General features: G+C 35.7%; 5 protein-coding genes across 5 annotated transcripts; 2 read left to right on the top strand and 3 right to left on the bottom strand.

Annotated features, from left to right (window-relative positions):
- Positions 1 to 449: 449 nt before the first annotated feature.
- Positions 450 to 1,877, bottom strand: GCK72_018687 (uncharacterized protein; the record flags this gene model as incomplete). Its single annotated transcript, XM_003110597.2, has 4 exons — positions 450 to 676; positions 720 to 1,034; positions 1,083 to 1,420; positions 1,849 to 1,877. 4 exons carry the CDS (start codon positions 1,875 to 1,877, stop codon positions 450 to 452), a joined length of 909 nt encoding a protein of 302 aa, XP_003110645.2.
- Positions 1,878 to 2,581: 704 nt separating this feature from the next.
- Positions 2,582 to 3,344, top strand: GCK72_018686 (uncharacterized protein; the record flags this gene model as incomplete). The annotated part of the gene is made up of 3 exons (XM_003110381.2): positions 2,582 to 2,852; positions 2,905 to 3,081; positions 3,130 to 3,344. 3 exons carry the CDS (start codon positions 2,582 to 2,584, stop codon positions 3,342 to 3,344), a joined length of 663 nt encoding a protein of 220 aa, XP_003110429.2.
- Positions 3,345 to 3,428: 84 nt separating this feature from the next.
- GCK72_018685 (uncharacterized protein) lies at positions 3,429 to 4,523 on the bottom strand (the record flags this gene model as incomplete). Its single annotated transcript, XM_003110257.2, has 4 exons — positions 3,429 to 3,758; positions 3,808 to 3,924; positions 3,975 to 4,324; positions 4,373 to 4,523. 4 exons carry the CDS (start codon positions 4,521 to 4,523, stop codon positions 3,429 to 3,431), a joined length of 948 nt encoding a protein of 315 aa, XP_003110305.2.
- Positions 4,524 to 5,134: 611 nt separating this feature from the next.
- Positions 5,135 to 10,237, bottom strand: GCK72_018684 (uncharacterized protein; the record flags this gene model as incomplete). Its single annotated transcript, XM_053732690.1, has 18 exons — positions 5,135 to 5,229; positions 5,284 to 5,596; positions 5,644 to 5,782; positions 6,949 to 7,083; positions 7,126 to 7,292; positions 7,823 to 7,901; positions 7,949 to 8,034; positions 8,084 to 8,229; positions 8,291 to 8,385; positions 8,433 to 8,654; positions 8,705 to 8,898; positions 8,949 to 9,037; positions 9,081 to 9,237; positions 9,281 to 9,405; positions 9,449 to 9,616; positions 9,660 to 9,763; positions 9,852 to 10,048; positions 10,163 to 10,237. The coding sequence occupies 18 exons, from the start codon at positions 10,235 to 10,237 to the stop codon at positions 5,135 to 5,137; spliced, it is 2,586 nt and encodes an 861-aa protein (XP_053581603.1).
- A 1,200-nt stretch (positions 10,238 to 11,437) lies between these two features.
- On the top strand, positions 11,438 to 13,247 carry GCK72_018683 (uncharacterized protein; the record flags this gene model as incomplete). The annotated part of the gene is made up of 7 exons (XM_053732689.1): positions 11,438 to 11,617; positions 11,664 to 11,808; positions 11,852 to 11,984; positions 12,040 to 12,160; positions 12,207 to 12,499; positions 12,547 to 13,033; positions 13,119 to 13,247. The coding sequence occupies 7 exons, from the start codon at positions 11,438 to 11,440 to the stop codon at positions 13,245 to 13,247; spliced, it is 1,488 nt and encodes a 495-aa protein (XP_053581602.1).
- Between the last annotated feature and the right edge of the window lie 344 nt (positions 13,248 to 13,591).

Here is a 13,591-nt window from a genome sequence, read left to right as displayed (position 1 = left end):
TGTTGACTACATGGCATGTCCGGGAGCAAAAATATAGCTGAATATATTCTGTTATCGTGCGATAAACCAATGTAACAACGTAGTACCGAAAAGGCTTTTGGTATGTGATAAAAGAATTACAAGGAAATAACATGTATGGGGAACTAACATAGATAATTCGAGAAGTTTCTGCAAAGCTGCTGGTTTTTCAAACGTCTGGTGTGCAACTCGAGAAATCTAATTTTGTTTTTGTTGTACTCAACAGGTGAATATTTTGAAAGCAAAAGGATGTTCATTATAATTAGTCGTGTTTTCTTCTGGTCTTCTTTCAGTATAGTTCTGTATCACTTGTCTCTCCATTTAACTTTCGTGGAGAAATGTACTGGAAATCTTACATTGTCTGGAGATCTACTCTTTATCTTGAAATTCTAATGTACAGAAAAAAACAGAGTTTAAAAAACTGCACTATATTATACTCCAGAATTGTCGTTCTTCTTCTTGTTCTTCTTCCTCTTCACGTGAACGAAATTCTCAACGAAATGATCTTCCAAGTTGTAACACTTGGAGGCCATATTTCCCTCATTTTCTTGGTTCAATTCCACTTCTTCGACTTCATCTTCGGATAAATCATCGTATCTTACATCTAATTCATTCGAGTATTGCTTCCTCTTTCTCTCCCAATAAGTTGGTGGAGCCCCTGAAAATGTATAAATTAAAAAATTATTTTTTTTGAGACATACATCTTGATGAGTGAGTATTGTCTCTTTCAAACTCCTTCTTGAAGATATCCATGTAGTTATTTGGGGACTTTATCAAGTGATAAGCCACAACAGTTCTCTTCTCTCTTTCAATATTCTCAAGCTTCTCATTTCTTATTCTTTCCGACTCTTCCTTATCAGATGTGCGATTCCAAGATAAGAAACTGTGTGGATGATGTCCACGTCCTGAGTTCACCACAGTCTTTTTGTAAGCTGGTTTTCCAGAAACATAAGAGTCTAATTCATGCAATGTATGTATTTTATAGTCATCCCAGAAAAAATCGTAGCGGAATAGATCTGAAAATGGACACTTCGAAATACAGTCATTTCATGAAACACACGTACTTGGCCAACCATAAACTCTCATAGAAACTCTTTCCAATAACATGACATCTTGTTCTCTGTGCAATTCTTGAATCTGTCTCATCAATTCGATTGAATCCATTTCTTCGATTTCCCAATTCTTCCTCTTATTCATTGAGTAAACCACAAATGGATTCAAGTCTTTGTTCATAACAGTTCTATCCATTTTCTCCCAATATCTATTAGTAAATTGATTTTCTCCAGTCCATACATGATATGTTTTCATCACTCCTGACTTGTCCTTCATATGGGCTAACTGATGATCTGCATTGCGATTTCTATCGTGGTTTTGAGATTGACGTGGTCCATTATTCTTTGAACTGAAAATACTACGGCTGAGAACATTCATGAACCAGGAAATATAACTAGAAATGTGCTCTAAACTGTCACATGACATCATTTCCCATCCCACACTACACCTACTAACTGACGAAAGTGTGACCAACAAAGTGACCGGAATTTCAATGTTCCGTGTGGTTCATGTCACGTGCACATTGTTGTACCCCGTACTTTGAGCACTACAAATTCATTGTCCAAGAGAAAAGTTTATTTTCCTATTTTTATTTTCAGAATCCTCACTTTCTCCAGATTTTTGATCCACTAATTTGGTCCATCAACGATGAGTTTCAAAAAAAAAACAAGCCAAAGTTACTATTTTGTGTAAAATTCTATTCAGAATAAAGGATCAAAAATCAGTTTACGTAGAATCGAAAACAAACAAAAAAATTGGCGGAAGGCATCAACTCACCAGAAATATTCGTGATCCTCAGATTCCATGATGAAAAATATAAAAAGCTGGAAACTTTTGAAATTCTATTCATAATCTTCCTTTTTAAATGGGCTCATGACACTTCTCCGAATGTGAAATTATTCCGTTTTGTTGTTAAACATTGCGAAATCTTTTCTCCTCCCTTGTTTGTGTTCTCCTTTTCGCCGCAAAGAAATGACGTGTGACAGGAGGGAAAAGAGATCATGAGTCAGTTGAGGGTGTCTTTCTTATCGAGTTGTTGTTCTCGTTGGTTCTCTGAACTTTTTATTAGCGACATGTGGTATAAATACATTGACGTTTTGAATCCTTTCTCCCAGCTGAGACAGTCACGTTTTGTTCGTCGACACTTTCGATTTTTGCTTGTATATAACTCTTTGCCAAACTGAATGCAGGCATCTTTTCCTGTTTTTTCCAATTTAACAACCTATTTAAACTGTGTTGAACGTAATATGATTGCCGCCATATTTTCTTTTCCTTCAGCCCCTAAAATTGAAATTTAATGCTATAACTCGTTGTTTCCAAGTTTACATTTTTAATACAGTCCTTCTACTTTTGCCCTTTGAAAACTTTAAATTTTTGTCGTAACTGGTCTTTCTTCACAAAACCGTGATTTTCCTTTTTATTTGCGATTATTTTCATTTTTTCTGTCATTTCAAATCCTTATATTCTTTCCTTTCCAACTCAATTCTCTCAAATTTCAGAATTCGAAAAAATGAAGAGAGACGCGAAAGATCATGCCAGAAACCGTCTTATGGATTTCTACATTCGCAAGGCTCCAACACATTCGACTATTGTCAAAATCGAACATTTCGAAACTGATGCTCCATCTGAGGTGAAAGGTTTCAAACCACTTGTTGTATACTCTCTGAATAAAAAGAAAAGATGGGAGATCGATCAAGAATCTCTCAATCTTGTTGCTGGAGACGATGAAGTGAAGTCGATGATAATCGAGAGAGAAATTCCAGATCTTTATTATGCTTGGTGTAAGTTCAAGTTATTTTCGTCTTGGAACTTTACTCATTTATTTTATTACAGGGAGTCTCCAACATGTACACTCCCACGATCGTATCGATCACTCGAAACCAATCAACTCCACTGAAATGGATGAAGCAAAGAAAGAAGAGAAGGTGATCGGATACCACATTATTCGAATTCCAAAGAACTACAAGAAGATTTTCGATAACAAGTGCTTCAGATATATCGGATTGAGATGTGAGTATTTAGGGAAAATTAACCAGAAATAAATGATATTATTTTCAGATCCCGATTTCCTCGGGTACTCCACCAGAGAACTCTTGTCTCCTTTGGAATACGAATTGAAAGAAAATGAAGGAGATGATGAACTTGAAGATGAAGACGTCGAAGAAGAGAAAGTGGATGTTGGGGAGACTGAAAAACCAACCAACTTCTATAATTTGACTGATCATTTCGTAGCAAAGAAACAAAGAAAACCAAAAGGATGGATCTCCGTCTGATTATAATTTATTATACACAAAACTGCCTTATAACTGGTTATATGAAAATTGAAGTCGGGTCTAATAGTATGAATAAAAGAATATTTAAGACAACAACTTCTCTTCTTTTTTGGCAAGAGCAGCCTCCCGAAGTTTGGCACTTGATCGGATAACAGCTTTGTCTATGATGAATTCTGGCATCAAATTCATCATTTCATATTCCAATTGATGAGTGATATATCCAGTTGTATCACTTGAATTCCCAATTGTGTTCAGTGCAGATTTAGCAAATGCATCGCTAGTCGGGCAGAAGAATGAGGTATCCGGACTTCCAGCCATTTTAGTGGCAACCATCAATGGAGTAATAGTTTGGAAGATAATACCTTGATGTCCATATTCTTTGCGAAGAGTTGCTGTGAGCCATGAAATATATTTCTGGAGTAATAATATGAGTGTAAACGGAAGGAAAACAATTCGAGACTACCTTTGAAGCTGAATAGACAGACCACTTTGCCATTGGAACTGCGCCAGCAGCTGACCCAATGTTCACAATGATTCCGGCTTTACGAGAGACCATTTGCGGAAGAATTCCAGCGGATAGCTAAACAAAACACTGAATTATTAGTTGTTGGTTTCATCACTGTAACTCACCAAAGTTGGTGGTAAGATATTGACAACAGCAACATTGGCAAGAGTCTCAATTCCTCCTTGAATTTCATGCAAAACATCTGGGTATTCGAAGAACATTCCAACATTGTTAATCAAAATTCCAATATTTACTTCGTTCAGTTTATCCAACAATTTCTGATAATCAGCTGGAGAGGGATTCGTGAAATCGTAAGTAGCAAATCTGACTTCTACATTAGAATACTGTTGGAGAATTTCTTTTTTCGTTTGTTCCAGTTTTGATTGAGTACGAGAAACAAGATATATATTGAAACCACGTCTCGCCAGTTCAAAAGAATACGATTTACCGATTCCATCAGTGGCTCCAGTCACAACTGAAATATTCACTTATTGGCAGTCTCACGAAGAAAATATCAACCAACCTGCCCACGGTGCTCCTGCTTTTTTCTTCAAATCGATCGGTTGAGAGAAGACGTAAGGTCCGAGAATATTGAGAAGAACTCTGATGAAATGGTAGAAAATGAAAAGAAGTGCAACTGCCCCAGCTCCAGCGGCAAACCATTGTAAATCCATTTTTACTGCAAATAAACTAATCAAAATATCAAGTCTGTTTGCCTGTATGAGAAAATCTTATGGTCGAGTTATTTATACGTGAGAAAAAGAAGAGTACTAGAGAGTTGGTCCACCAGAAGAGACGCAGATAGAGTAAGGGAGACACATTTTTTAGAAAGCAACCAATAAATGTCAGAAACAAGTGTTGGTCGAGACACGTCGGAGTAATTTCAAAACCTTCCGGGTCTATGAAAAGTCATCTAAAAACTTTAAAGTAAGGTTTTATTGGGATCAATTCTCATTCTTATATTTGTCAATTACAAAGATCAGGTCGTTTTTGAAGGAGGAATGTGCGCAGAACACGAAAATTGATAAGATCTGTGACTTTTTGTGGTCAGTAAAAACTACCGAGAATGTTTCATTGTGCACTTACTTAACATGTCTCTAGAGTTTTATCAAAGGTAATAATGGAGTGTACCAAATCAGTTATTGTTTCATTTGGTTTTTCTGGACTGTGGTCACGTAAAAACAGGTTTTATTCATAGAATATGCTGTGTGTTCTCTCAACAAGAAACAAATGAATTTCCAACTTTTCTTCTCGAAACCATCAATATGAGTTTTCGGAATTGGAATCATGAATCTACATTTGCAACATTCGCAGGCATAGATTTGACGGATTTTTGTCGTTTTTGCCCTGCTTGATTCTTTTTGTTCGATGTGACAGTGTCTGAAATATGTATGGGTTTACAGTTTTATCCCTCTCAAACTTCTAATATTTTACCAATCAACGCGTTCCGATAATGTTGAATCATTAACATTGTGGGGAGTGGATCTATTACGGGATATATTGCCACAGCGATGCAGAACAGTTTGCCTACAAGCTCGTTCCCCATGTTCAATATTGGAAAAGTGAAAAGATAAAGTGCAGGTGCCTGCATGAGAATAGCAGGAATTATCATTTGGGCAACTAATGAATTGAGTAATTGAGCTTGAAGATCTCTGTAGTTTTTTGAGTGTTGGAATGACTGAGCTAGATCGCGGACTATTTTATAGCATTTGGTAGCAAATATTATGATGATAATGACAGAAACTGTCTGAAAAATTATTGGATTTTATCTGATTAAAAGTTTAAAAAACCCACCACCATACTGTCTAGAATAGTCATTCCAATTATCGTGTTCCAATTCAGAGACTCTTTATCATTTTCCCCAATGTAATAGTTTGGACCAACATACGTTTTCTCCTCGGGAATTAGATCTTTGCCTGGGAGATAGTGATTACTGAAATTCATGTGGATTCTATATAATCGAAATTTTTATAGAATAGCTATAAGTAGGGACCGCAATGAACGTGGGCGGAGTTATTCATTTTCTTCTCTTGGGGCGTCATGGGGAGATTATCAGAATGTTTGGCGGTTTGCCCTGAAAGCCCAGTACGCTAAAGCAGAATGAAAACTTCTGACCTCTATGTAATCGAGTACGTAGAATTCAATGAACAGACTTTCGTTTCACCGAAATGTTTAGTTTTCTCAGAAAACTGAAAAACGTTTTGCTTTTTTCAGAAAAATGTTACGTTTAGGATGTTCTAGGTCGAACACGCATCGTTTTTTGACAGTTTCTAATAGTTCTGAACATACTCTATTAGGTTTTGAAAGAAAATTCGATTTTCGTGCTGTCGAATTTTTTTGGGAGCCATCTGAACTTCGAGGCATCACATCAAAAAACTTTCTGTGATAACATATCTATTTTCTGACATATTCTTTTTGGACATCTCTTCAGGTACCTGGGGCCAAAATTTGGAAGCTCATTGATTCGTAAAATGTGTTTTTTTCGATGTCGGAAGACAACAGATTCAAAAAGAAAATCAGTTTTCCCGGCAGTTCAGGTTAAAGGAGGTCAAACACGCATCGTTTTTTGACGGATTCAGAATCTACGCAAAATTTCGATCTAGAACCACTTGGAAACAAAAAATTTCGTGCTGTCGAATTTTAGATATTTGATGTTTTATCCCGAAATATGCTAAAAATCTTTCAAAAAATTCTCTTGAATTTCAAAAAATCACGTCAATAATATATTTTCCTATTATCAGCGTCACATTTGTGTTCATTTGGTTCAGTGGATAACACGGGGTGGTTTTATTCAAAGGGTTTCTGGTTCGAACTTTCCCAATTTTTGCAAAAATTTGATGGATTGACGTGAAAACAGAAAATATTTTTTGCGTGGTCAGGAAAACAAAAGGATTCCCCAAGAGAAATTCAGTAGTAACCATGGCTGACTAAAAGGTCCTGTAACTTCGGAGAGAGTGAATATTTTCGGAAAAAAATTTGGGAATGTACTTCCATTTACCTGAAGAACAAGTCAGGATGGAAATTTTAATTAAAAAATGAGTTTGAAAAAAATGTTGCGGTCTCTAGCTATAAGTATTAAATCACGTCTTAACTACTCACTTCAGTATCCTATCGGAATACTCATTCGGGTGTAACGTAGTAAAAACAACAGTAATCCATAGTGTTCCGTATAACAACGGGGCCAATAACCAAACAATCAACTTCTGACAATTCAAAGTTTTCACATACACATTCCTAAAAAAAATTTTATATTTTCGTACTTTATTCTCTTAAAACCCTGTAACAACGAGATATCGATAAACGAAATGAAGTGCAAACATTGCCATTGACATTCCAAACATTCCACAGAATAGGACATCTCCAATATAAATGAACCAAACTGGCAAATTCATTCTGTCACTTCTAACAATTACCAGAAACACGGAACTATAACTGAAGAACTCCTGAATAATACATTTCATTCAATCTTTTCTGAAATTCTAAACTTTCCGGCTGACTTGAAACATTCAAAAATGCAAAAATCACTTCAAACACAGAAATATAGCATAAGAAATATTTATAAACTCCAATTTCTTTTGGTGATTTGTGAAGTATCAATTGAATAAGAATTGCATTGACTGCAAGGGATAAAGGAGCAGATAGTTTTTGGGTTAGTACTGGAATCATACCAAGTCCAACCATGATTATAGACAAAAGTATTGACCAGCGTGAAAGTACTTCTCTTCCAGTTGATATGTGGCAAAATCGTATAGTGGGATCCCGTTGGGAGATTACGTAGTCGTGGTATTTCCCATTGTTTTCTAAGAGCGAGTTTTCTTTGATGTAGCTAATGCGGTTCGTGAAAATATTGAAGAATTTTAAATGTTTATTGTAACAATGACCTGACTAATGAGATCGATCCTGTAATAAAACAATTGAGTACTAATTGTCTTTTGAGATAAGCTATCCACTTTCTGAGTGATTATTTCCACACCTCTACGATATCGTTCCCTCGTGATGTCTCTGGTTTTACTTTCTTTTTCAACAAGACTTCCAGAAGAAACTTTTCTAGCCTGAAACCAAAACCGTCATCTGAGGTGTATGAGAAATTGAAACTAACTTCACAATCGGTACCTCGAACAGACAACTCCAGAAAAATGCAAAGGCAAATGTCAGTATTGTAGCTGGCAAGATGTAATAAACATACTGAAATAATGTTTGGTTTTGAGAAATGACAAGACTTCTACGAACGTACCACTTGCCATGTGGAAACAAAGTGCAATGGTTTATCACCAACATTCAAAAAGTAATAAACAACCATCAGATGAACTATGTACGCAGAATAAGAGAGTCGACCGAGTGGTTGCCAAATCGGATGATTCATGAAATTGCCGATGGGACCTGTAGAAGTAGGAATTAGTTTTCAACCACTGATATTTCAAATTTCAATTTGGATTCTAACCTGCCCATCCATAGTGACATGCCATAACAATATATGCAACAGAAGTCGACCATAGAAATCGAGAAAAGTTGTAGTAGGTTGCTTTCACGAACCATCTGAAATCATATTTAATCTCCGTAAACCATAGTTCTATAGATATTACCGTTGTAACTGTTGTTTTCCCTCATCGTATCCCCTGTTAGCTGTCAAACATGTGAAAGGCAAGCCTATCGAAATGATAATTAATATAACTTTCTTCCACATTGCCAGTCTTGTAGGTGGTGGACGTTTAGCTAGAAGATATCCAACTAGAATACCAACCAGGTATGGCGGACATCTGATCCATGGTTTTTGATAAAGATAGAAGTTGAATTTTCCGGAAGGACTGGAAGAAAAATATATTAGAACTAGGAAGGAGTCGTATAAAGTACTCACTCTGAATGGAATGAATCTGCAGTCATATTATCAAACTTGAAGTAAAGAACAAACACAGTTATCATGCTTCCAACACAGCCAATTAAAGAGAGAAGTACTCCAGAAATCGGTTTCCAGGCCAGAGCAACTAAAAGAATCGGAGCAATCAAGTACAGTTGGGTGTCCACTGCTAGATACCAACTAGGACCGTAACACTAAAATTACTGTGATAAAGCGGATATCTAATTCAAGTGTTTTCTCATACCGGATTTTCACCATTATCAAAATTGTTTATATAAACCAAGTTTCTCCACCAAGAAGCCTTGCAGGCTTCCACTTGAAGTACTGTGAAGTCTGAAAAGAAGGCGATACTAATCATTAATGGATACAAACTTACTAAAAAGAGAAGCAGCAAGAGGACCTTGAATATATAGTGAATAAACTGCATAAAACCCGATGAAAATCATATAAGGAGGAGTCAATCGAATATATCTGTGAACGTAGAAAAGTATCCATGTGGAAGGAGATTTCAGAGTTTTTGGAGTTGGTTTCAACTGAAATAGAATTAATTGTTTTGTTCCAAAACCACAAAACCACCTTGAAAAAAGAATAGGCTACTGTAATTCCCGAAATCAAAAAGAAAGTGTCAACTGAGAAATTTGCATTAATGAAAAAAGAGTCTGCGAAGTAATCAGCAAATGATTTAATTGGCATTAGAGTGTCTGAAAATGGTTTTTTGAGTCAAATAGAAATACCGAAGCTCACCTGAAAACGCGAAGTAATTGAGCATATGCGCAGAGAGAACCCATGCCATAGATATTCCACGAAGACAATCGAGACATTTGATATGAGTAGATGGCTGAGGGGATACATTCAGAATTGAACCAGCATTTGTCCAGAAAGAGAAAGCGTAGAGAACACGGAAAAATGAAACTGGAAATCAGAGAGTTTGAAAATGTTTGAGAATATTTCTTACAAGTTGTTTCCACAGTTTTACTCGTTATCGAGTACAACGATTCTCGAAGAAAATCAACAGTAGTGGCTAAAACAGCAAATGTGAGGATAGCTACGAGGAATGTTCTGGAAAATGGATCAAAAGAAGGTTAGAGTATTAAAATTATGCACAAGAACATTTAACCTTCATAATTCAATTTTTAAAAAAACTTACGTGAATCCCCAAAGTGCAACGTCTTTAGGAACATCTCTGTGAGCACAAAAAGTGGCACAAGCAGTCAATGGTAGCCCGGTCAGTTGATTATACAGGTTAACAGTATCACTACTTCCACAGGAATCGGGCATACAAACTGCTCTCCGGAATGCAATTGTTGTTCCAATATTATTAATGTTTCCACCGGCACAGCTGGCCTAATTATGAACTTTTAATTGATTTAATTTTGTTTAATAAACTTACTTTCCGCCCTGGAACCAGAAGAGCATAACAATAATTTGTTTTGTATTTGACTCCACTTATTCTTTTACATTCTTGATAACTTCCATCAAAAACCAATGAGATTTCAAGTAGACCTGGAGACGGAATCTTCCCAAATGCATCATATTCTGAAACTGTCTTTGGTTAGGTTAAATTATCAATGTTGAAACAAACGTTGAATGGCATATATATTTTCTTCCAAGATTTTCAGCACAGGGGCAGAGCAGTTTTTGAAAAGTAAACAGTCGGAGGAAGTTTTTGTAATTAACTCAATTGAGTTTATCCAAGTTTTTACATCTTTTGTACACTGATCTGAGATTCCCGTATAATTTATAAAACTGGTGAATGGGTCAAAACTCTGGAAAAAATACTTTTGAGTATTCATAATTAAAATTAGTTTAAAAATTGTACCTCCGCTTTATCATAATCAAAAAACTGTTTTGTAGAATGTACAGACTCAGAAAAACAAAAAACAATGAAAACAGTTGGGAGAAGACCAGAAATGTACATAACTTTACCGAATTATTGCACCCATTCTCATTTCTCGTCACTTTTAATACAGGTGAACAAATAAGAGACAGTTATGATAAGGTGAAGTGTACGGGAGAATTAGAAGACTATTTGATGGAACCGAGAAGAGTTTGTCATTTAGATTTTAATTCACAGAATGAGTCAATTTTTGTGTCTGTTGAATCATCGCCGTCACTGTTTGCTGCAAGAATATAGTATAGGGACAATTGATAATTTCGGGAGTCATGGATTTTGTGGTGGAACAAATAGGGTTATTTGTCTTCAGAGAAAACTGAAAAAAATCTTTGTACCAAGAACAAAAGTTCAAATATCTCAAATTGAAATTAATAAACAAACTAGACTAGCCAGTTATTCAGAATCTTCCAAGAGAACAATGATCATTGCACTTCAAATTTGAAGAACTTCGCGGAATAAAATAAAAAATTATACGATAACTACATCCCACACGACTTGTATCATTATTCTGCAGAAACCAGACGCTTGTTTTCAATTAAGACATTTAATCTGTAAATAATTGTTTTCAACAGTACGAACTATTTTCTAAGAACTTGTGAAGATCTGCATTTCGGAAGTTGAAAATTGATTAATTCAAAGATCTAGTCTGTTAAAAAAGAACAAATCAACTAACTACATGAAGTGTTCATTAAAAGAAAACAACCCAATCATCTAATCAGTCAAACTACACGTTGTGTCTGTTGTTTTTGTAGTTTTTTGAGTGTCTTTATCAAGTGTAGATAACGTACCCACGGGTATATAATGTATCGTCTAATTGTCTGTTGTTCAACTGTTCAATTATGTTTCTTCTACTTCTAATCATTTCGATCGTTACCTGGCTGACTGCTAGACAGTTTTTGAAGTCAAAAAGACTTCCACCTGGTCCAGTATCTCTTCCATTGATTGGAAACCTTCATCAAATAGGGTATCAATTATGGAGAACCGGAGGAATCGTTCCTACTCTCAACCATTACAGAAGAGTATGTGTAGAGTCGGAACCTCCGTGAATTAATTTAATACTTTCAGCAATATGGAGATGTTTTCACTCTCTGGCTGGGCCCAATCCCTCATGTGAACATAACAGATTATGATATTTCTCATGAAGTTTTTGTCAAAAATGCAACGAAATATGCAGATAAACATGTTCCACCAGTTATGAATTACGTGAGACGTAAGTTGAGAATTCAATGTTCAAAAGTTGTGAATACGTTCAGATGGAAATGGAATCTTCTTTTCGAACGGAGAAAAATGGCAAGAATTGAGAAGATTCTCGATGTTGACAATGAGAAATATGGGCATGGGAAGAGATTTGATGGAAGAAAAGATTATGGCTGAACTTAATGAAAGGTATAGAATAGAATAACTAAGAGTCGTCTGAAATACTGAAAGTCAATCATTCCAGATGCTCTGAAATCGATGCTCTGGCAGTAAACGGAACTGTGGTTCAGACCGTCAATGTGTTTTTTGACTTGACTGTTGGCAGTGTCATCAACAATATGCTTATGGGATTCCGATTTGATGAGGTACAAACAGATGGAATCTCTCCCTTCTCAACGTACTTATTTCCAGAGAAACAAAAACCGATTCCTCACTTTTAAACATATGTTGGATACAGCAATGCAAAAGTTCTCTCCCCGTGAGCTGACTCTTCCAGTTTGGATTCTGAAGAAATTCTTCTCGAAAAGTTTCGATTCTCTCGTCAATGATCAACACAAAATATTGGAATATGTATCTGAAGATGCAGTGAAGAGATCCAGACAATACTTGAATGAAGATTATGAAATCGATCCGGATAACGTTGAGGACTTTGTTGATGCATTCCTGTTGAAGATGAAACAAGACCCGAATAGTGATGTATACAAGTGAGAATTCAATTGATCTTCCAGTATTCTATATTATCTCTTTTCAGTGAAGAGAACTTGAAAATTCTGGTACTGGACTTGTGGATTACAGGTCAAGAGACAACTACCATGACTTTAATTTCTGCATTCATCCAGTTCTTGAATAATCCAGAAATTATGGAGAAAGTTCGAGAAGAGTTGATGAAAGTTACAAACAGAGCAACACGACATTTGTCATTGAAGGATAAAAACGAAACTCCATATTTCAATGCAACTATTGCTGAAATTCAACGACACGCTTCAATTCTGAATGTAAACTTCTGGAGAATCAACCACGAACCGACAGTTATCGGAGGTCATCCAGTTGATTCTGGATGTTTGATTGCTTCTCAATTGAGTGTTCTTCACACAAATGAACAAGTTTTCGAGAATCCAGAACAGTTTGATCCCGAGAGATTCTTGAAAAATGATAAGTTGATTCAACAAGTAATTCCATTTGGAATCGGAAAACGATCATGTTTGGGAGAGGCGTTGGCGAAGGCAGAATTGTACTTGGTTCGTTTCATAATTATTATATTTTCAGTGACTAAATTTTTCTCTCCAGATTCGAAACTTTTTTTAAAATTCACATTTTTTGCAGATAATTGGAAATCTTCTTCTTCGATACAAGTTTGAACCACACGGAGGAATCCCCTCTACTGAAGAAGTCCTCCCTTTTACGATTGCCAAAAGATGTGTTGTTTATGACATGAAGTTTATTAAAATATAATTTCATTTTTTGTAAATGTGCTGTAATTATATGGATAAAAAATACATAAAACACTTTCTACAACCATTGTTCAAGTTTGAATTCATTTCTGAATGATGATAGGAAGGCAGGAAACGTATACATGTCATGAAATCGTCCACCTAGGAAATATTGGTGCAAAACAATCTAGAAATACATAGAACAAAACAAGCGGAATATGCGAATATTAGTGCAAAATCCTAAGAATTCGATAATTATTATTGGAAGATATATGTATAATGTTAGAGTAATTGGGATAGAAATGACAGGGCAAGAACAAGAAGAATAGAAGTGTAAAAATAATGCAAAGAACGTAAAACAGAAAA

This window comes from Caenorhabditis remanei, chromosome V (genome assembly GCF_010183535.1).
Source record: "Caenorhabditis remanei strain PX506 chromosome V, whole genome shotgun sequence".
Classification (NCBI taxonomy): Eukaryota; Metazoa; Nematoda; class Chromadorea; order Rhabditida; family Rhabditidae; genus Caenorhabditis; species Caenorhabditis remanei.
This window is presented reverse-complemented; position numbering and strand designations above follow the sequence as displayed.